The sequence below is a fragment of the Eretmochelys imbricata genome, chromosome 7 (genome assembly GCF_965152235.1).
Source record: "Eretmochelys imbricata isolate rEreImb1 chromosome 7, rEreImb1.hap1, whole genome shotgun sequence".
NCBI lineage: Eukaryota > Metazoa > Chordata > Testudines > Cheloniidae > Eretmochelys > Eretmochelys imbricata.
Window position 1 is genome coordinate 28,114,297 of NC_135578.1, and position 23,021 is coordinate 28,137,317.

Below are 23,021 nucleotides of genomic sequence, written 5' to 3' on the forward strand. Positions count from 1 at the left end.
ACAATACCTCTTTTAAATCCTTTACCAAGGAGCACCATGGACTTTATCTGTGGAGTACCTGCACTGGACATCTGCTCCATACTGAGCTGCATCATCATAAGCTAACCCCCATTTTCACTTGGTACAACTGAGCCCCCAACACACTGTGCGGAAGGCAAAACAAAAACAAAAAAAACCCCTCATCCTGACCAATCTGGAGATGAAGGAAAAAATTCCTTCCCAGCCCCCGCGAGAAAGGAGCAATTAATGCCCACAGTGTATTATGACAAAACCTGGTGTTTAGTTGCTATCATGCAAGGGTGGGGGTGGGAATGTTGCTCCGCCTGTCCCAAGTAAAAGAGGGCTTTTATAGCACCAGCATCGATCTAAATAGTCTCCCCTTTCTTCCAGTCACCTAAGAGAGAGGGAGACATGGGTTCATGTCCTCAAACTGATCTGCTCTGAAGCTGCTGCAGCTCTCTAGCTACCTAGCCCTTAAAGGGACCACACATCTTTTCCTACAGGCCAGACAACAGCCTCTACTGCTTAATGTACGGTGAGGTCATATCTAGGATTCCTGTGCCGGTTTTTAAAAAGACCTGAAAAATTAATACAAGAAGAATGTGGATTTATTAAATAGTCTGTGAACTAAAAGAAATCCTACAAATATAACTCAATTATTGAGCAAGTAGATGTCAAATAATAAAGCTAGTACTCCTATGGCTGAGACGTTATGAAAGATAGTATTATCTTAAGTCAGGGACTGTTACCAACATGTAAAGGACAAAAATTATTATTAAATGCAGAAAGAGAAAATGCTCACAATAGCTTAGCATACATTGGCAATTGCTGAAAGCACAGTAAATACAGGTCTTGCAGCTGTAAATACGTAACTTTAAAGCTTGCTTGAGCCTTCCAATGAACAGCGGAATAATTTACTCCAGAAAAATAGAATTTTACACAGTTCAAGCAGGTTATAAAAAAAACCCTGCTGACTCAAAAGTTGGCTAAAGGAACAACTGCAGATGTTCTAGGCAGATATTCCTACCTGGTGCTGCTGCAAAGCACTGGTGGAGCCCTATAATTAACTGAGGAAAAGACATGCTGTGTTAGAATAATTGCATAAAACAAACAAAGAAACTGAAGAGAGAAGATGACAGCACTGAACACGCTTCCATAATGAGACAGGTAAACCATTTCTGTCTGATGCATGTCGTTGGTAGGAGGTGGGCAATAACAATGTGTTAGGTATTAGACTATCTACTGTGTTTATAAGTCAGCCTATCTGATACAACCCTGTGGGGCGGGCAGCTGTGTGTCGGATGAGACTTATATACGTTGTGCCTTTTATTGTGTAATATTTTACTTGGTACTATTGCATTCAAGATTTTCAGATAAAAAATGCACAGTATTAAGGCTCTTTCTGGCATTTAGAGTAAGTGGTACCACACCATTAAAAATAATAATATGTATCGGCCACACTTGCCACAGCAGTGTGCAACTGACGTGGGGAGCAGTTTTGAAAGGCTACGTAGTGGTGGAAGTCCTTGTATATGATGAATAATAGTATAGTATACCAGGGTCACATTTTTGGCATATGAATTGTTGTTTATACTATTTGCAAAAAGAAAATGAGTATTTGTGGCACCTTAGAGACTAACCAATTTATTTGAGCATAAGCTTTCGTGAGCTACAGCTCACTTCATCGGATGCATGCTGTGGAAAATAAAGAAGATGTTTTTATACACACAGACCATGAAAAAATGGGTGTTTATCACTACAAAAGGTTCTCTCTCCCCCCACCCCACGCTCCTGCTGGTAATAGCTTATCTAAAGTGATCACTCTCCTTACAATGTGTATGATAATCAAGGTGGGCCATTTCCAGCACAAATTCAGGGTTTAACAAGAACGTCTGAGGAACGGTGGGGGGGAGGAATAAACAAGGGGAAATAGGTTACTTTTTATAATGAATCAACCATTCCCAGTCTCTATTCAAGCCTAAGTTAATTGTATCCAATTTGCAAATTAATTCCAATTCAGCTGTCTCTCGTTGGAGTCTGTTTTCAAAGTTTTTTTGTTGAAGGATAGTCACTTTGAGATCAGAAATCGAGTGACCAGAGAGATTGAAGTGTTCACCGATTGGTTTATGAATGTTATAATTCTTGACATCTGATTTGTGTCCATTTATTCTTTTACGTAGAGACTGTCCAGTTTGCCCAAAGTACATGGCAGGGGGCATTGCTGGCACATGATGGCATATATCACATTGGTAGATGTGCAGGTGAATGAGCCTCTGATAGTGTGGCTGATGTTATTAGGCCCTGTGATGGTGTCCCCTGAATAGATATGTGGGCACAGTTGGCAACGAGCTTTGTTGCAAGGATAGGTTCCTGGGTTAGTGGTTCTGTTGTGTGGTATGTGGTTGCTGGTGAGTATTCGCTTCAGGTTGGGGGGCTGTCTGTAGGCAAGGACTGGCCTGTCTCCCAAGATTTGTGAGAGTGTTGGGTCATCCTTCAGGATAGGTTGTAGATCCTTGATAATGCGTTGGAGGGGTTTTAGTTGGGGGCTGAAGGTGACGGCTAGTGGCGTGCTGTTATTTTCTTTGTTAGGCCTGTCCTGTAGTAGGTGACTTCTGGGAACTCTTCTGGCTCTATCAATCTGTTTCTTCACTTCCGCAGTTGGGTATTGTAGTTGTTAGAATGCTTGATAGAGATCTTGTAGGTGTTTGTCTCTGTTTAAGGGTTGGAGCAAATGCGGTTGTATCGCAGAGCTTGGCTGTAGACAATGGATCATGTGGTGTGATCAGGGTGAAAGCTGGAGGCATGTAGGTAGGAATAGCAGTCAGTAGGTGGGGAGAAAACCTGGATTTGTGCTGGAAATGGCTCACCTTGATTATCATACACATTGTAAGGAAAGTGATCACTTTAGATAAGCTATTACCAGCAGGAGAGTGGGGTGGGGGGAGAGAAAACCTTTTGTAGTGATAAACACCCATTTTTTTCATGGTCTGTGTGTATAAAAACATCTTCTGTATTTTCCACTGAATGCATCCGATGAAGTGAGCTGTAGCTCACGAAAGCTTATGCTCAAATAAATTGGTTAGTCTCTAAGGTGCCACAAATACTCCTTTTCTTTTTGCGAATACAGACTAACACGGCTGTTACTCTGAAACCTGTTTATACTATTGCAGCGCATTCCCTAGCTGCAGTGTGGTATAACTTATAATCATACACACATCCCATAATGCATTAAGTGAATGCTGTGGTATCATAATAGAGCATTTAAAGGGTCAGGAAATGGCAAAGTTAATTTTGCATGCACTACTGCATTTGTACTTTTTTATACATACACATTACTATAATATTCAATCACATAGTTAAAAACAAGTCCTCAAATACATTTTCCCTGCACCCAAAAATACACGCACATATTGCAATATTTGTTCACTCCTTTATCCTTACAGTATTTTCATGGTCATGCTACTCTAGCTGCTTTATTGATTTAGGCCTCAGTGCTCCAGAATGCAGGACTGCTTTGTAGCGCTCCTTTGATGCAAAGCAGCCTTAAAGGCAGTGAATCAGCCATTGAGAATTTTGCCTACCTATGGGAATCCTTAGGCTGGTGCAGAGTCACAATAAGCGGTTCCTGTGTTACTCCCTGACTGCTGCTGCTGTATTCCTGGTTAGGTGGGCCTCAGCTCCAACTGATCCCAGGCTGCTGTAATGGCTTCTGGGGCTATTGGTATAATATGCTTGAACATGCTCTGGGGACTGGGCTGGTGCCTAGCAGTGCCAGCACTGGGATGTATTAAAGCCACTTTACTCCTCCATGTCTTGTTTAATCTGAGAGCACAGCTTGGCTGATCCAGAGAATCTGGCTCTGACTTTTTATATGGTAAATGCTCTCTTTGCTATGGTGTGTATTTGAGTAACGTTGTCAGCCCCATCTAGTTACAGGGCCTTTCCATAAATTATGTAGCAGATTAGGGGTTGCCTGGATGGGGCCTTAATTTTGTATGACAGTATTTGTTTCAGTGTTACAAGGAGAGGTAGGTGGATCTTGAAAAATCACCAAAAAAATGTGTTACATAATTTATGGACGCTCCCAAATAAGCAGCTGAATCCTGCTTTAAGAGCCTTCCATGTGCTAAGGCAGTTAGTTACAACCCAAAAACTAGTTGAGCTGGGAACTTTGATGTCATTAAACATACCAGCATTTTCACTGTTACTCTGTGCTGTGGTAGGTGCTCTTCGTTCTTTTTGTTGTCCCACCTAAGCCGTCTGTTCAATCTTGCTAGAGACATTACCATCATTTCCATGGCAATAAGTGTCTCAGACACAGGTCGAGGGCCCTGGCAGATCATATTATTCACGCATAAATACTCTGAATAACAAAAAGGGCTAAACAAATGAAAATTGGTCAAAAACAGCATTTTGTATCAATATTCTTATTTCATGTTTCCTTCGGTGTGGAAATTGCTTTCAAAAACAGAAGAAAATTAGCAATATTTGTAAAGCTGTATTTTGTTAGTCTCGGGAGAAAAAAAATCAATTAGTTGTTTCTATAACTTGAATTTTCATGTAAAGGCTGTTTAGTCTAAAGTCTGTTTGCAAAGGTTGGGTTTCAGCTGAGCTGCTAACAAGTGATGTAACTATAATTGAAACATGCAGCTGTCAAACACAGCATACCTGATGGGTCAGATTGTAATACACATATAAAAGACTTAATTTAATTGTTCCTATCTTCATTTCAGAAACAGCAATGCATTTACTCATCTTATTTCAAAAATAAATTTAAAATGAAAAATTTTCTCAGATTATGATGATGCAAACCACTTTCTTGGATGATAGGCCTCTGTCCTCCAGGCTCCCAGAAGATATTATTGAAATACTGGATGACATTGTGCATACTTGCCTGTGTTTGGGCTATGTGTTGATGACTGGAAACTATATGTTTTATTAATCTCTAGAGCCCTATATAGACAGATACAGTGATCTCTGCCCAAAATCTGCCAAGTTGCTTAAATGAATAGTTAAGGTTACCTGAGTATTTGTAGTATTTCCTATATTTATGAGAGAAATTAGTGAGTTATCTAATCGAATTAGCAAGATTTTAATATATAGAGACATATAGAGGGAGACTATTTCACTCTTACAGTGCCATAACTGAGCAGAAAGGATGTTTTATGTATCCTTATAATATATTCTCATGATTTTTTTTAAAAGATTGAATACGTGGTCTATTGTAGCCAGATTTTCAAAACCCTCTATTTTCATGCAAAATAGTAACTCTGCCTTAAGAAGAATATTCAGGGTAGACACTAATCATATAAAAGATTTATGTGTGTAGCATCCCAGTGAAGACAGCGTAACTTTGTGCAGTCATGAGGTTCCACCTGGGGAGATTATGTCAGAAGGCTGCGACCTTATAGTTATAAAAATGCCATGTACAGTATCTACAGAATTGGAATATGTTAGTAGGAATCACTCTAGTGAAGAAATTTAGTTTGAGTTTCTAAGGTGACTAGTGATTTTCAGCATCCAACTTCAGACACCTTAACGGGGCTGATTTTTCAGAGGGTGGGTGCAATGAAATCTGTGAAGCTTCACTATTATTACCTTCGGCCCACCCCACCCCCCTCCCCACCCCCCTCCCCAAGAATCTGACCCACAGTAATCTCATTTGATACAGAAACTTTATTCTCTTGACTTCCAAAGTGTTCTGTTTTTGTAAGCCAGGGAAGTATAACTAAAAATGTGAAGTTACTAATGCTAAACAACCTAACCAAGCATGTTAAGAGGTGACGTGTGCATGAGTCAGTCTGACACAGTTTGTAGGGGCTGTTAGGAAAATTTTCCTATTTGTTACGTGTTACTTTTTACAAAATTCTTTGCTTGGAGTCTGATACTGCTGGCCTTTTACACAAAAAATGCCTTATCAGCTTTAAATGCATGTTTTATATACTTCAGATCAACGATTCATAAAAAGTTTAGGCTAGAATAGCGTAAATCCTTAGGCGTGCATTTTCCAAATGAAAGACCACCATTTTGCTGAATGCTGCAATAAGCATTTAACTTTTGGAGATTACACTGGTTGAAAGTGTTAGATGAAGGAGCCCCAAGTATAATAAAATTATTACACGGTTTTATTCTGAAGAACATTTTGCATTTGCTTTAATACAAAATGATGTAGGTCAAGAAATAATTTACAAACCCTTAAGTTATTATACTGGCATTTGACATAAGAATGATTCAAGAAGAGGTCTGAAAGGTATCCATAGCAAACTTTCATTATGTACAAAAATGTTTATTGACATGTTTTATATGTCACATTTTAAAAATGTGAACTGAATTGCTACCTATCTTGTTAAGTACAGGTAAACCCTGATAAGGTAACTTTGCAGAGCAAGTCAATTTTATTCAGTGTTAATAAAATAGAAGATTTTGACATTTCCCCCCAAAATTGTATTTGGATCAGGGTTTTACTGCATCGTGAACAGAACCTAATCCCTCTTTCAATTGCATAAAAATAAATCCTTTAAAGTATATAATCTGCACATAGAACAACAAAGGGGGAGAGGCAATAAAGTAGTATTTTTACATATCAGGAATCTGATTGGTTCTGGGGAGAGTCCTTTTATCTTGTTTTTCATTATGAGTGGAATAATTAGTACACAGGATTGGAATTAAGACATTTTCATCCACCTGCAAAACAAATTTCTGCCCCATATTCTGAATACAGAATTAGGCTATTTGGTCAATTTAGTTGTGATAAAATTATAAATGTCTCAAGACCAATGAAGACTTGGCCAATTTTTTCAATTAATTTAGTATTTATCTATAATTTTAGGATATTTATAATAAAAAGATCACAGCTTATTGTCAGTCAAAAAAATTAGCAGATAATTTCCATTCTTTTAATTTTCTGAATATAGGACTGAAAATAGACATCTGTGCATCCCTTATGTAAAGAGAGATTCTTATTGACTCAAAATATTTTATAAAATCTGAATATTGTCAAGTTTCTCTAAACCTGACACTTTACCGCAAAAAGAGATTTACATTGAGTGGTGGCTCTAGTTAAATATTTATCCTATAGCTCTATATATTCCAAGTAAAAATACTTATATCTAGAATTCTGCGGAGAATTACAATAATTAGGTTTCATAAATATTGCTGCAGTTCAATTACGGTACAATAATTACAAAATATAGAACATCTCTTTACAAATACAAATTATTATATATTACAATTCATTTACAGTAATTTCTACTATATATTTTTTAACAAACTATCTTAACTAATTCTACTTTAACCTGGTTGCAAGTGCATTAGTAAGAATGCAATTATTCCAGTATATTTTGCCCTTAACATGATAGTCATAAAACAGACTATCTGAATGATATTTTCCTATGTAAACTAATGTTACATATGACAGAAATGTTTTTAGGTTCTTTTTTCCAAAGATTTCTGGTAGGTAGAGTTTGACATATTTTAGAAGAGTGTTAAGAAAAATAAATCAGGAGGCAAGTTTGAAAACAATATTAGAATGGATATGCTGAATGCAGTGAACATTTGATATGCTATTGAATGCTGAGGAAATTACGCTTTTGATTGCCATCACCTGTCTCACATAGTAGTCTTCCCCACATATTTTTGTGCTGGACCTACACACATTTTTCATTCAGAAACTCCTGCTTCACTATGAATGACAGTAGCACAAGTTTGAAAGACAGGCAAGATATTACACCTCAGAACTCTTCTCTAGACCTCTGGAAACGGGATCTTCAGAATTGGCTTGGTTTTACATAACTCTATTCCTACTGAGGAAATGAAGATTCTGTGGTAAAGGACTTGACGTACTACAGCATTGATCACATTTCAACAACCTGGAGACACTTACTGATAAATAAATTATGGCTTCCTTGAGGTGTGACATCACTTGTACAAAGCTTGATTAGTTATTAATTCCAGCTAGTGCCTAGCATCTTTGAACTATGAGGCACTTTTTCTGTTATTAAAAATTATTTATTTGTTTCTTGCTAAATACTATAAGGTTGTAATGCATATCATTTCATCAGCTAAGTCTTCTTCATATCTACCAGTGTCTTGTTCTTCATCACTATAACCAGGACCAAAGTCTTGAAGTTCATAATCTTGCCTGCTTAAAATGGGGAACATATCCCCAGTGGTCCCATTGCTAATATTTCCATTGAGAAGGTTACTTGCTGCACTTTCCATCTCGTCAATAGTCATGTCACAAGCATCAGCAATCTCATGTTTAGTAGCTGAAACAAATTTAGGGTCCTTTGCATACCGCCCTAGGCCTTCAGATATAAGTACCTGAAAAAGAAATAGGATAAATGTGGATTCAATGTTTAGAATGAAGAGCAGGTTATAAATAAATACACAGCAAGCGTCACGTTTCTCCTGGATAGCTTAGGTGCAAAGCCCAAGAGATTCTATGAGCTGAAGTCACTAGAGCAACCAGAACAAAATCTTACGTGTAATTAACTTGCGTTTACAATAGTCAAATGGCCCCAAAGAGGGTTTATCAACATAGTAAGGATGTCACTGACAATGCATGACATTCAGTTCTTTTATAGGAGGTTTAAAATGAATCAAGCCCTTGATAAACATCATACACTAAAAACTGGTTTACTGTAATAAAATTTAAGGAAGAATTCTGCTTGAAGCCACACTAGGCAATAAAACTTCAAGCAAGTGTATAATAAAACTTCAGCTAAAATGTTTTCTGTAGATGACAATTAAGTTACATCTGGTTCACAGCTGTGGGAGGGAACTGATGTTGGAGATGGGGAGACTGAAAATTATATTCCTGAGCATGACACATGCTACTTAGCTAGACTGATAGGAATGTTCAATAACATTTTACAATTGGGAGAGTAATGATAATGATAATTCTCAGCACCCTACATAGTATTCTTTGTTTTTAAAGCTTTGTAAACAAACAAAAAAAAACACTTACTAATTCATAATATTATTGAGAGTACATGCAAAGAAACAACTGTGCCATTTCTTCGGAGTGCAATGGGCATTCCCCATCAGCGCACCCCTTCCATATCTTTGCACAATCCTTGTGTTCAGGTTAGCAAGGACTTTGATGACTTTGGACCTTGCATAAAAGCACCAGAAGGACAGGCACCTTCTGCCATTCCTTTTCAGTAAGCCATTATGGAAGGGCAGCGCAGTATCTAGTTCTTAATATTTAGCCAACAGTGAAACCTTGTTTTAAGTCATATTCTTGAGGTGCTCCCAATTTTCATTCCTCTCTTTGTTTTATACTTTAATACATTAGTTCCTGGGATGAAGTTGTCATGTTCTCTCTCTGACACTCATGCTATGACCAAGCCCTCAGGTGGGGAGTCAGTGGACTTTGATTTACAGTAGCTGAGGATCTGGTCCATACCTTCTTTTCCCCACCTTACTTTTTGGGAATTTGAATTTGAAATACAGTATTTCTAGTGAAATATGTGGATTAAGTACACTCCAGTGTGGTCTGTTCCAGATATATAGTAAAATTAACATAAAACTGAACAGACACACTTGGCTACTTCAGGGATTATTCAATACTTACCGCTTCTACCAAACTGTCTGCACTTCTCTGTTTGTCACTATGTTTATGCCTAAAGTCATTAGGTACAGTTAAATTGGCTGGTGTGAATGTTCGGTAGGAAATATCAGGGTCATCTGTATACCAGGAGCTCCTGTTCAAAGACGGTAGGCTGCCATTCATCTGCTCTGTAGATTCAGCCCTGTCAACTTGGATTAGAGGTGTATAATATGGAGTTCGGTCCCGGTTGGGTGGGGTAGCTGGTGGGGTGGCCCAGGAACGTGTTGAACGACTTGGTGAATGTTTGTGAGCTTTACTGGAATCCAGACCTGCAACTGCCATGACCTGGTAAAGGGAAGTAAAAATAGTACAAGAGTTAGCGTACCTCAAACAATCCTGTAGTCAGGCTTATTCCTCATTTCAAATCCAATCTAATTATTATATGTTTGATACTTGACAATATAAAAGACGGGGAGGAACGGAAATAAATTAATCGGCAACATAGGCAAGTATCTATCTAGTGGATCTTTTATTGACCAAACCCTATTTGATACACTGTGACTGAATATTTGCTTAATAAAATATATTCAGTAGGGCTGTCAAGCAATTAAAAATATTAATCGCGCTTAATCGCACTGTTAAACATTAAGAGAATACTGTTTGTTTAAATATTTTTGGATGTTTTCTACATTTTCAAATATATTGATTTCAATTACAATACAGAATACAATGTGTACAGTGCTCACTTTATATTTATTTTTGGTTACAAGTATTTGCACTGTAAAAAAACAAAAGAAATATTATTTTTCAATTCACCTAACACAAGTACTGTAGTGCAATCACTTTATCATGAAAGTTGAACTTGCAAATGTAGAACTATGTACAAAAAAAAAGCATTCAAAAATAAAACAATGTAAAATTTTAGAGGCTGCAAGTCCATTCAGTCCTACTTCTTGTTCAGCCAATTGCTCAGATGAACAAGTTTGTTTACGTTTGCAGGAGATAATGCTGCCTGCTTCTTGTTTACAATGTCACCTGAAAGTGAGAACATGGCCCTGTTGTAGCTGATGTCGCAAGATATTTATGTGCCAGATGCACTAAAGATTCATATGTCCTTCATGCTTCAACCACCATTCCAGAGGGCATGCGTCCATGCTGATGACAGGTTCTGCTTGATAACAATTCAAAGCAGAATGGACCAACACATGTTCATTTTCATCATCTGAGTCAGATGCCACCAGCAGTAGGTTGTTTTTCTTTTTTGGTGGTTCAGATTCTGTAATTTCAGCATTAGAGTGTTGCTCTTTTAAGTCATCTGTTTAGCATATCTGGCACATAAATACCTTTATAATGGTGGCTACAAAAGTGTCAGACAAATGCCTGTTCTCACTTTCTGGTGATATTGTAAGCAAGAAGACGGCAGCATTATCGCCTGTAAATGTAAACAACCTTGTTTGTCTCTTGGTGATTGGCTGAAAAAGAAGTAGGACTAAATGGACTTGTAGACTCTAAAAGTTTTACATTGTTTAGTTTTTGAGTGCAGTTATATAAACAAAAAATCTACATTTGTAAGTTGCATTTTCACGACAGAGATTGCACTACAGTACTTGTATGAGGTGAATTGAAAAATACTATTTCTTTTGTTTATCATTTTTACAGTGCAAATATTTATAATAAAAATATACAACATATAATACAATATATATGAAAATGTAGAAAAACATCCAAAATATTTTATAAATTTCAATTGACATTCTATTGTTTAACAGTGTGATTAAAACTGCGATTAATCACAATTAATTTTTAATTGCAATTAATTTCTTTGAGTTAATCGTGTGAGTTAACTGCAATTAATCGACAACCCTAATATTCAGCAAGTAAGGCAAACAGACTATAGTCCCTGATCTTTGCTCCTTCCTTCCTGCAGGAACAGGTGAGGAAGAAGCTGGTTTTAATCTTTAAATTGGCTTTAAGCTCCTTGTATTTTGTGGCTGCCTGGGTCTTTCCCAGATGGCATGATATAATTCAGTTTAAGAGCTGCTCTGGCTGCAGCAAACCCTGTGGACCATCCACCATACAATCAGAGCAGTGTAAAAGGGACTAACACTGCTCAGAATTTGTCCCATGATACAACAGCAAACTATTTCATTCGATTTGAACTTTGATCTAGAAATCCTAGAACATCATGAAGTTCAACATGTCACAGAATATAGTATGTAGTTTAAACCAAATGGCATATGAGAAAGTAAACACCAATGAAAGCAGTAAGTGATAGCTGATTTATTCAGATAGGATACGGTATAAGGAGGGAGCTGTGGTGAAGGATTATTAGTATGTATTGCCAGTATTTTTAAATGTTTTCATTATTCCAAACACAGATTCCACCATCGTCATACATTACAGTGACCACCTATTACTCTATATTCAAGGGTCTAGGCATCAGTACAGTTTTGTCATTTTTAACTACTCTTGATCCCTTATTTGATAGGCCTGAAGGGACTAAGCTTATATATTTAAAAAAATGAAACAGCTGTCAAGATCTCAGACTGCATGAAAAAAAAGACCAGTCGAACTTCTCTGAAAGAAAAGATTAAAAATAAACCCGTGCACGGCAAAGTGCAGTGCCTGTAAAATAGACGGTAGTGTTGCTGCAGAGGAAGACTTTGCAAGGGCATCAGCTGTAGGGTAACCATATACCTGAAGCAGTTGTTCCAATATACTCGTGTGTTAAAAAGCCTCAGGAACAGCAGTACTATTAACAGAGTGGCTAAAAGACCCAGTACCTGACAATATTTCTTAATCTGTGGGCATTTAGAATGGTTGGGAACATCATATTTTTATGGCATTCCCCAATAATATTTCTGTTGGTTGGTGTCAGATCATCTACAATATCTGAAGTTGTCATTTCTGAAGATTCAGCTTTAGGAGGCCTTGTTTCTGGCAACTACAGCAAAGATGGTGAGGTACACAACTGTTTGGAAGTAGGTCAAAGTACACAGGCAAAGTACAGAGCTTACCGATGGGTTTTCAAACAATCATGAAGCCAGGAGGTACAAGATCTAAGCTAAATTGGTCTAACTAAACATCAGTTTATAAAGATTTTTTAATTACCTGTTGTTGCATTAAATGCAGTGGTAAAGCAGTGCGGTGGTGAAAAGTAGGAGAGAGAGGTATCTCATCTTGACTGCTTTGTCTGCGGAGGCATTCAAAGTTGAAGGAAGAGCGGCGATTTGCTAAAATGTAACAATGTTTCATTAGTAAAATGATTATGATCAGTCTCAATGTCAAATATTTCCAAATTCCAATATGGGTCAACCTAATACAACCCTGCAGGTATTGGGACAGATTTAAATGGGCTTTGTTGACTTACTGAAGGAGGCAGCTCAATACCCAAACTGGATATGCAGGAGGTGGAAGTTGCATTTGTTAATAGAGCTAAAATTCAGGAAGGGTTCAAAATGAGCACTTTAGAACAGACTGGGAAAGGCGCTTGACTCTGGCTGTATATTGTAAGCTTCTTGTGTATAGTTAAAATAACAATTAACTATTTATTTCTTCACTGAAGCTTTAAGTTCCTCATTGTAGCCCAGTGGGCTAGCTTGCCTTTATTATATTCAGTGGTTTGCATTATATTCAGCAGTAATGCAAGGAACCTACAGGCCTGTATCCTGTAAGACATTAGCTTCAGCAAGTTAACGTAAGACTTAAGGACCTATGACCTTTGAACAGATAAACAGCCAATGGAAACCCTAAATATTGGGAAGCTGAAAATAGAGTGTTTAAAGGGAAGTTCTGGCCACAGGTACATGATCCAACCACATGAGTGTTATGGCAATGAACAGACATATAACAGGTACACGAGCTACATCCACAGATACCTAACCACAGAAGGGCCATGGTAACAAATTAACATATATAATAATAAGTTAAGATCATTGATATACTAACCCATAGAAAAAAGATACTCCAACATTAGTAAGTTGAGGAAATACAAATAAGGAAAAGAGGGAAATCCCCTACTGAATATGCATCAAACATAGTGGCATCAGCACAACATATTATAAAAGTGACATCCCAGCCTAGGGGTGGTACGAAGAAGGAGATGTAGTCCTTGGGAGGTGCCAGAATGATGGCCACTGGTGATGAGGGGGAAGGTGAAGGTGATGAGGGGGAAGGTGATGGTGATGAGGAAGATGATGGCTAACACTTCAGGTTGTTCTACAAGGGATGGTGTGAGTATATGAGTGTGCAGATGTATATTTTGTAGTATCTCTATCTACCTGACTGAGCTGGGGTGTTTGAGACTGTGCTAAATGTATTAATAAACTATTTGTAAATACAGAGGAGTTTCTATAGTGTGAATATTGCAACTGTGCACATTGGGGTTCCCAACTGTATAATAATTTGAATAATACTGGGCCTGATCTTGGGACAAAAACCTGTCGACCCTCCAAGTGGCATCTGGGGATCTCTCTCTGTATATAGATATATATAAAACCTATAGATCAGGCTACATCATGCTGAAGAACCACGCTTCCAAAGAGAAACTACCAAATCCTTGGTTCTTTGCAGGTCAATGTAATGTGTAATTTTGGAAACATTACACAAATCAAAGTAAATTAAAGTAGTACTTTTTTGTACTAACCATGTTTTTAATATTGAGATAGATAAGAAGTAGGGCTGTCAATTAATTGCAGTTAACTCACGTAATTAACTCAAAAAATTAATTGCGATTAAAAAGTTTAATTGCGATTAATCGCACTGTTAAACTATATAATACCAATTGAAATTTATTAAATATTTTGGATGTTTTCTACATTTTCAAATATATTGATTTCAATTACAACACAGAATACAGTGCTCACTTTATATTTTTTATTACAAGTATTTGCACTGTAAAAAACAAAAGAAATAGTACTTTTCTATTCACCTAACACAAGTACTATAGTGCAATCTCTTTATCATGAAAGTTGAACTTATAAATGTAGAATTATGTACAAAAAATAACTGCATTCAAAAATAAAACAATGTAAAACTGTAGTGCCTACAAGTCCACTCAACCCTACTTCAGCCAATCGCTCAGACAAACAAGTTTGGTTAAAATTTGCAGGAGATAATGCTGTCCGCTTCTCGTTTACAATGTCACCTGGAAGTGAGAACAGGCATTCGAATGGCATTTTCGTAGCCGGTGTTGCAAGTTATTTACGTGTCAGATATGCTAAACATTCGTATGCCCCTTCATTCTTTGCCACCATTCCAGAGGACATGCTTCCATGCTGATGATGCTGGTTAAAAAAATAATGAATTAAATACATTTCTGACTGAACTCCTTGGGGGAGAATTGTATGTCCCCTGCTCTGTTTTGCCTGCATTCTGCCATATACTTCATGTCACAGCAGTTTCGGATGATGACCCAGCACATGTTCGTTTTAAGAACACTTTCACTGCGGATTTGACAAAACGCAAAGAAAGTACCAATGTGAATTTCTAAAAATAGCTACAGCACTTGACCCAAGGTGTAAGAATCTGAAGTGCCGTCCAAAGTGAGAGGGACGAGGTGTGGAGCATGCTTTCAGAAGACTTAAAAGAGCAACACTTAGATACAGAAACTACAGAACCCGAATCACCAAAAAAGAAAATCAACCTTCTGCTGGTGGCATCTGACTCAGATGATGAAAATGAACATGCGTCAATCCACTCTGCTTTGGATCGTTATTGAGCAGAACCCATTATCAGCATGTACTTATATTAGCTGAATTGAAAAATACTATTTCTTTGGGGTTTTATACAATGTAAATACTTATCAAAAATAAACAAAGTGAGCACTGTACACTTTGTATTCTGTGTTGTAATTGAAATCAATGTATTTGAAAATGTAGAAAACATCCAAAAATATTTAAGTAAATGGTATTCTATTATCGTTTAACAGTGCGATTAATCACACAATTGTGATTAATTGTTTTAATCATGCAATTAATCACGATTAATTTTTTTAATCTCTTGACAGCTCTAGTAAGAAGCCATTCCATGTTATTAGGAAAAACATATTCGAAGGCTAGAAAAGACAACTGTAATCATCTAGTCTGACCTCCTGTATAAAACAGGCTACAGAACTTCCCAAAAATTATTCCTAGATCAGAACTTTTAGAAACATTGAATCTTGATTTAAAAATTTCCAGTGATGGAAACTCAGCTGTGACCCTTGATAAACTATTCCAATAGTTAATTACCCTAATTTGTTTATGATATACACTCTTATTTCCAGTCTGAATTTGTCTAACTTCAACTTCCATAATCCAGGTAAATTCCATCATATGTGGATTTCATGATGAAAAACCTGCGAGGTACCAATCTGTCCATGGAAACCATTCTTTGCATCTCTTTGAAAAGTACAGAAATTTGAAGATAGTGAGTAAGAAATAAGCACTTAAATCCAGATCCTCAAAGATATTGACTTCAAAGACAGTTAGGTGGCTAAATACCTTTGAGGATACCTTACGGCCTGATCTTTGCTGTACGGCCCCAAATCTCAGAGCTCCCAGAGCTGAATCTACTAACAAACTGCAATACTCACCCAAGGCACAGTGTGTTACATTAACTTGGATCATATTTGGATGCTCATAGAAATTCTCCAGTGTAATGTATCAGTTTTGGAATGTACACATAAATGTATCCTTCACAAACATCTCAAACATTAACTGATATGACTTAGTTGGATCTTCCTTCTTTTAAACCATGCTGGGGTATTAAAGTGCCAAAATGCACTAGTTTAAGTCGATTGATTTCACTGGCATTATCCCTGCATTACTTTGATGCAACTTAGATCAGAACCAGGCCCTAAATGTCTTTTCTGGCAAGAACATAAGATGGAACAGTCTTTCACTGGTAAATCTTCTTTAAAGACTAATCAGATTAACATTGTTTGTAACTGGGAGGACTTTAGCCCACCAAAATTTTATGAGGAAAAGCTGAATGAGGCTGACAGGCTGTTTCCATAGAGAAACCTCCCACTCCACTGCTCCTGAAGAGAAGAGACCATAGAGAACTTTTTAGCTCAAGGTTTCTCGCTCACTTATATGTACAGGGTATATATATTCCACTCTCATCTGAACCATATAGGGGCAAACCCCTTAACTGGGCTGAAGGGAAGAGCCTGAGATTTTCCAGTATCTTTGTTATCAGAGGGACTGGTGAAACGCTATATAGGAGCCTGCTTCCCTGAAGGACAGAGGAGGGGTCCCTTTCTAAGTTGGTGTTTCCTTGATGCCTTTAGCAGGAGGCTTGTAACTTTCTGGTGGCTTCACTTCTCACTCATTTGAAGGAAATTGTGGGAACATCTGGAGAGCAACATTTATACTCTCCAGTGTGATGACCTATAGGGATTTTGTGCTTTATCTCACTACCACCACCAAGGGTCCAAAAGGCAAAAGCTAATGAAGCTCAGAAGTGAGAGTCCTGCATAGATAGCATTATTAGAGAACTTATTGCAAAAACTGCTTAGGTATTTGTTGCTTTTCATTATGGTTTTCTACTTTTTCTTAAAAGAGCCGCTGACCCTACCCTGGGGAGGGTGGCAGTGACCCCATTACACTTCCCTTCCACACAAAAACTAATTCTTGACACACTTCTGAATCTTAATCAGATTTGGGGTTTTCATGCATTTTCACATTTTACAAATCAAAACTGCTCTTATTTGGCATTTCTTACATAATGAGTCCCAGGGCATTTTAGACTCTAATGACCCTTCTCTACTGAAGAAAATAAGCAATAGAAATCAAATATGTTTTATGTCTAGCATTAAAAACAGAGTTACTATTTGCTTCTCAAAACAAACAAGGAAAAAAATGGTTTATACCCATGAAGTATCACAGTTCAAAGATCAAGATCCAAGTACTTTGTTTGGCTCGAAAATGCACCAGAAGACAGGCATTGCTAATCTATTTATGCTTGACTGGTATGTAAATCAGGACTACACTGGGATTTGGAGGATGAGAGGAGCAATGTTGGATGTAATACAAAAATTAGTTGGAAGCCAAAGTAAAGATTTGAGCAGTGGACAAAGTGACTGAAAAATAGGAGTACATGTCAGAAACGTGCTGGCAGCGTTCTGTGGAACTTGAAGTCTACAGAGTGTTTTATTGTCTGGTCTATGTAGCAATACACCACACTACTTCAACATAGAAACTAAAGTAGAAATGACCATTTCTGCACGCATGAGAAAAAACACATCCTAACTTCTAGTAATGTTTCTGAGATAATAAATGGAGGATCTGGTGTGAATTTCAAATAAGAGATCTTGATGATGAATATTACCAAGATATTTTAATAGGATTTGAAAAAAAGCCCATTGAAAGGGCAATGCTACCCCCCAAAAGTACTGGGGGGAAAACACCATCAATCCATTTTAGTTGTATTCAATCTGAAATTATATAACAATATAAGAACGGCCATAGTGAGCCAGATCAAAGGTCCATCTAGCCCAGTATCTGGTCTTCCAACAGTGGCCAATGCCAGCTTCCCCAGAGGGAATGAACAGAACAGGTAATCATTAAGTGATCCATCCCCTGTCACCCATTCCCAGCTTCTGGCAAACAGAGGCTAGGGACAGCATCACTACCTATCCTAGCTAATAGCCATTGATGAACCTATCCTTCATGAACTTATCTAGTTCTTTTTTTAACCCTGTTATAGTTTTGGCCTTTACAACATGCTCCAGCAAGGAGTTCCACAGGTTGACTGTGCGTTGTGTAAAAAATACTTCCTTTTGTTTGTTTTAAATCTATTGCCTATTTATTTCATTTGGTGACTCCTAATTCTTGTGTTATGAGGAGTAAATAACTTTTCCTTATTTACTTTCTCCACACCCGTCATGATTTTATAAACCTCTATCATACTCCACCTTAATTGTCTCTTTTGCGAGCTGAAAAGTCCCAGTCTTAATCTCTCCTCATATGGCAGCCATTCCATACTCCTAATAATTTTTATTGCCCTTTTCTGAACCTTTTCCAATTCCAGTATATCTTTTTGGAGATGGGATGACCACATCTGCACACAGTATTCAAGATGTGGGCATACCATGGATTTATATAGAGGCAATATGATATTTTCTGTCCTATTATCTATCCCTTTCTTAATGATTCCCAACATTCTGTTAGCTTTTTTGACTGCCTCTGCACATTGAGTGGATGTTTTCAGAGAACTATCCACAATGACTCCAAGATCTCTTTCTTGAGTGGGAACAGCTAATTAAACCCCACCATTTTCTATGTATAGTTGGGATTATGTTTTCCAATGTGCATTACTTTCCCAGTTCATAACACTGAATTTCATCTGCTATTTTGTTGCCCAGTCACCCAGTTTTTAGAGATTCTTTTGTAGCTCTTCACAGTCTGCTTGGGACTTAATTATCTTGAGTAGTTTTGTATCATCTGCAAATTTTGTCACCTCACTGTTTACCCCTTTTCCCAGATCATTTATGAATATGCTGAATAGGACTGGGCCCATTACAGACCCCTGGGGGACACCACTATTTACATCTCTCCATTCTGAGAACTGACCATTTATTCCTACCTTTTGTTTCCTATCTTTTAAACAGTTACCAATCCATAAGAAGACCTTTCCTGTTATCCCATGACAGCTTACTTTGCTTAAGAGCCTTTGGTGAGGGACCTTGTCAAAGGCTATCTGAAAATCTAAATACACTATGTCCACTGGATCCCCCTTGTCCACATGCTTGTTGACCCCTGCAAAGAATTCTAGTAGATTGGTGAGGCATGATTTCCCTTTACAAAAACCATGTTGACTCTTTCCCAACAAATTATGTTCATTTATGAGTCTGGCAATTTTGTTATTTACTATAGTTTCAACCAGTTTGCCCTGTACTGAAGTCAGGCTTACAGGCTTGTAATTGCCGGGGTCACCTCTGGAGCCCTTTTTAAAAATTGGTGTCATGTTAGCTATCCTCCAGACATCTGGTACAGAAGCTGATTTAAATGATAGGTTACAGACTACAGTTAGTAGTTCTGCAATTTCACATTTGAGTTCCTTCAGAACTCTTGGGTAAATACCATCTGGTCCTGGTGACTTATTGCTGTTTTGTTTACATTTATCTGTGGTGTTTGCTAAAACCATATGGATGGAGACTGCCTCAGTTATAGCCACAAAAAGAGAAGCATTATGAAGTACTTGTATTGTTACTGACAAAACACCTGCGACAGACAGATAATATTGTAGAATATTCTGAATAAAATTTATCAAATTAAGATAAACTTTACTGAGGTAAGTTAAACCTCACTGAATTAGAGCTAATACCTTTGTAATACATTGTATTAAAAATGCAATAGTGTTTATGTTGTTGTTACATTGTATGGACCTTCTCTAGTGGGAGTGGGGGGGATGCTAATGAACTTTCTCTGTTATCGGCCTTTGCAGCCACCTCCCTGGAAAGATGCACATATACCAGTTAAAATTGGATTCTGCAGAGACCAACAGACAAAGAAAATACTTTTGGATAAAAGCCTGGCGTCTAACCTGAATCAGGGCCTTCTTCCTGATCCAGCAGATGGGCAGGACCCCTGGTCCATGAAAGGCCCCAATCCTTAAGGAAAGATTAGAAGGACATGGCCTACTGAGGCCTTATAAGACTGTGTGCTTGTTCTGAGCTGAAGCACCCATGAACTTGTAATCACAAAGAAACACTTAGGTTGGAATGATGCCTGGTAAGATTGTTAGCATACAATCAAGTTATTTTATTGTTCTTAATATGCCTTCTCTGCAGACTTGCAGAGGAAGTGCTGCATGGTAACTTATATCTCTAGCAATCACTCTGTTACCCATCTCTGAAGAGAAAGCAAGCAGGTCTGTTTAGGCAAACTGCCTTTGCTGAGAAATACATAGTGAAGGCAGGGAATTGATAAGCATGGAGATACCCCACTGAGAAGGGAGGTAGACGTGTCTCCACCCAAGAAAGGCAACGACAGGGGAGGTGGAGGCTTGAGCATGGGTGCACTTACCCACTGAGGGGAGATACAGGTGCAGATGCCCTTAACTGAGAAAACACCTTTTCCAAATTAAAAATAAATGGGAAAGCTTGTGTTGCTTTCATCTGAAAAAAAAAATCAAATAAAAGCTATAATAGTATTAGCAGGTGGTGTGTCTGGTTTGAAAGAGTCATGGAAAGTGCCAGAGGGTGAGTCACTAGAGTGACAATTGTTTGGTTTGATTTATATCAACATAATAAACCTGTGAACATGAATAACCCTTTGTTTCCCTTAGGGGCATGCACACACACACAAAACACTTCCTGATCCAAGCTCTATGTAGGGCAAATCTCTATGTATGCTGCATCCTACCTGACCATTTTCCACTGACCTCATAAAGTAAACGGAGACCAGGGACTTTGTTTCTTTGCAATGTTTTCTATATTAGCTGGAGAAAATGCAGGACAGTCACATCATGTTAATGAAATGATGAAGGGATGAGGGAAGCAAGGGAGAATGAGAGACACATGCAGTTGTATGCTGGGACCTGTAGATTCTGTGGGCTGTACCTCAAGATAGACATTTCCACCTGTTGTCTGCAAAGTTGGTAAATATACTAATCAGAGGGGTTTACTCTAAAAAAATCACAAGGAGTGATGGTGAGAACAATGTCAAGATCCACAGGAATGTTCTCTTTTTTTCATCCAAGCTTCTATATAGAACTGACCATGTATTCACTGTTAAAAATCTGACGCACTTGGACATTTTTACTGTACTCACATGTAGGTGTTGGAGGTAGCAACCGTCTCCTAGGAGATCTTTTTGAATCGTAACAGATCTGTGAATCGTCGTCCTCAAAAAATCCATGTGGGTGATGGTAGCCTTTTGGCCGCTCAAAATCTAAGTCATTGCAGTGATATCTGTTGTGATAGTCATACGTATGCCTGAATTAAAGAAACATGCTGTTAATAAGGGCAGTTTCAATGAACTGATCAATAATCTTTTCATTTACCAGGCCAAAGGACTCCAGGCATCGTTCTTATACTGATTCTTGCCGCAGCATGAGAACTAAACAAAACATACGGAAGAACGTGACTCATTAACATATTGGTTTCTGACTGTGCACTGATTATGAGAAAATTGCCATACGCTGGTCTGTTTAGAATAAGTCACACATTAACCTTCATGGTTTAATTAAATAATATTATGCTTGGTTAAAAAACCACGTGGTTGTAATCCTTGACATCAGTGTTACTATTATCACTGAAGATTATAACTCAAGGCCTCAATATTATCGTCTGGTTAAAAACAACAAACCCTTTCCTCACCCCCACCACATCTTTCCTTATGATTTCTGGGTAATTTGCAGGGCTCAGTGCAAAAAGTTCAGACTGTTGCTGCTTGAGTATTACAAAGGCCTATTTGACTCTAATTAATATTATATCCAAAATGAGTGGATACCTAATGAAATGGAAGTGGACGGGGTTCTGAGTTGCTAACTTGGATGGACCAATTCAATTTGGGGCCAGCTGCCAATCTGAGTTGTTTGGAGTGCAGGTAGGGCACAGAGAAAAAAGAAGGTGGAGACTCCACCTGACCTAGGAGTAGAGAAGATTGTTATGTTTGGCACATGTGGATATGCACAGATACATCTAGGACAAGCAGGGAATGGAAGCAGGGAATCTGCCCTTGCAAATTAAAACCAACACATGGAGGCTGAGGAGACTTATGAGGCTGTGGGATTGGTTGAACAGCTGGAATCTTTCTAGATAACAATTTAGGAGAGATGATAGTAGCCTTTTGTAAGGAAGGTGGAAACAATCTACCTTTAGTCCCGTAAGTTCAAATCTGTGTATAATTCATGATGAGGCAGGGGTTTCTAACAGGATGTATGAAACATTTGACATGTTTGAAAAAAGGTTACAAGCAGTTTGTAAAACAGAGAATGTTGACTGTTGCCCAAAAAGTAGGAGACCTGTTCCATGAAATGTTAGCACAGTAAAATGACAGACCATGAAAAGACAGATTGTTCTAAATGCAAGGAAAGTCAGGAGAGGGCATACTAATGACCTAATGACTGCCCCTCGCCCAGTTCAGGGAACTGTATGAATCCAAGCTGAAGTGGGAAAGCTTGGATCTACATGGAATAGATACACACTTTTTGAATAAATCTGAGCAAGTGACAGCAATAAAAGAAGTTAAACTGTTGAATGTGAAAGTCACAGGAATTGTCGACACTGGATCAAAAAAAAAGTTGTTAGAACAGGCCTTCTAAGGATGCTGCAGGACGGAAATATTAAAACTGTAAGAAATGAATTTCAAATGGAAATTTTGGCTGGGGAAAATCCAAACAAGTCCAAAAATGGGGAGAAATTGGGTGGGAAAACTGGACCTCAGGAATTAGAGTAGGGGGCAGGAAGGAAAGGGAAAAGGGTGCGGACTCAGATTAATGTAAATTAGAATTTCATTCAGGGTTATGAATGTGTAAT

The 23,021-nt window shown here is 37.9% G+C and overlaps 1 protein-coding gene across 1 annotated transcript in view; it reads right to left on the bottom strand.

Moving 5' to 3' along the window:
• Positions 1–8,028: 8,028 nt before the first annotated feature.
• CACNA1D (calcium voltage-gated channel subunit alpha1 D) overlaps positions 8,029–23,021 on the bottom strand; it is a 328,116-nt gene continuing 313,123 nt past the window's right edge. Inside the window, exons 47-50 of the mRNA XM_077821490.1 lie at positions 21,313–21,476; positions 12,665–12,786; positions 9,578–9,898; positions 8,029–8,322 (exon numbers count right to left, since the gene is read on the bottom strand). Of these exons, the coding sequence (XP_077677616.1) occupies positions 8,029–8,322; positions 9,578–9,898; positions 12,665–12,786; positions 21,313–21,476 (901 nt within the window). The remainder of the gene's footprint in view (positions 8,323–9,577; positions 9,899–12,664; positions 12,787–21,312; positions 21,477–23,021) is intronic.